This window comes from Penaeus monodon, chromosome 22 (genome assembly GCF_015228065.2).
Source record: "Penaeus monodon isolate SGIC_2016 chromosome 22, NSTDA_Pmon_1, whole genome shotgun sequence".
NCBI lineage: Eukaryota > Metazoa > Arthropoda > Malacostraca > Decapoda > Penaeidae > Penaeus > Penaeus monodon.
The window spans coordinates 37,537,201-37,537,981 of NC_051407.1; the positions used below are offsets into that span (position 1 = coordinate 37,537,201).

A 781-nucleotide genomic window follows, 5' to 3' on the forward strand; every position below is an offset into this window, starting at 1 on the left:
AGGGTATCCTGACTTTGGATGATGATCTTTGCCACACATGTTCAGATAAGATTCATGTGTTTTAGGTTAACCATTTGGTACTACAATGCAAACCTAGGTAAATCCTTTTTTTCATTATTAATTTATGGCTATTTAAAGTATTTTTGTTTGATTTAGTAAATCTCCGTTGTAGAAAGATTATTGATGTTAATGATATTTTCATAATGACTCGCAGTTATGTATGTCTTGTAGCATTAAAACACTAATGCACACATATAGTTGTTTGTTGGTGACGTTTGCCAAAAAAAAATTTGTAGTGCTTATATTTCATTTGTGTTTCTGTGCCGTGGTTTTAGAGACTTTCATGTCATTATGATAATTGAAACAATTCTTTACTTGACAGTAGAATTATCGTGGATATTGAAGAAACTATTCATGTCATGATCACTTTAGTTTGTATATACATGATTGTGACTGAGCTGAAATATTTTTGTATATTATGACATACCTGACTTTCTCATTTTATTTTTCATTTCATAATCACTATGAAAACATCCCATTTAATTCGTAAGCTGATTTAGAGTAACTTTAAAGGTTTTCAGACTTTTGATTGTATTGTGCTACATTGATATAAAATTGCCAAATTCAAAATCATTGCTACATATTTGATTTTTGTATTAATGGCACAAGTGAATAAAGAAGTCGTGCTTGGATATTGGTTTTAATTACATATTTCTTCCTGAATATTTGTGATTTAACTTCTTTAACCCATAATCATAATTATGTTACCTTATTGTTTTTA

At 28.6% G+C, this 781-nt stretch overlaps 1 protein-coding gene across 1 annotated transcript in view; it reads left to right on the forward strand.

The window, feature by feature from the left end:
• LOC119587114 (SID1 transmembrane family member 2-like) overlaps positions 1–692 on the forward strand; it is a 31,322-nt gene extending 30,630 nt beyond the window's left edge. The window contains 1 exon segment of the mRNA XM_037935866.1: positions 3–692. Within this exon segment, the coding sequence (XP_037791794.1) occupies positions 3–65 (63 nt within the window). The 3' untranslated portion in view covers positions 66–692.
• Positions 693–781: the final 89 nt, after the last annotated feature.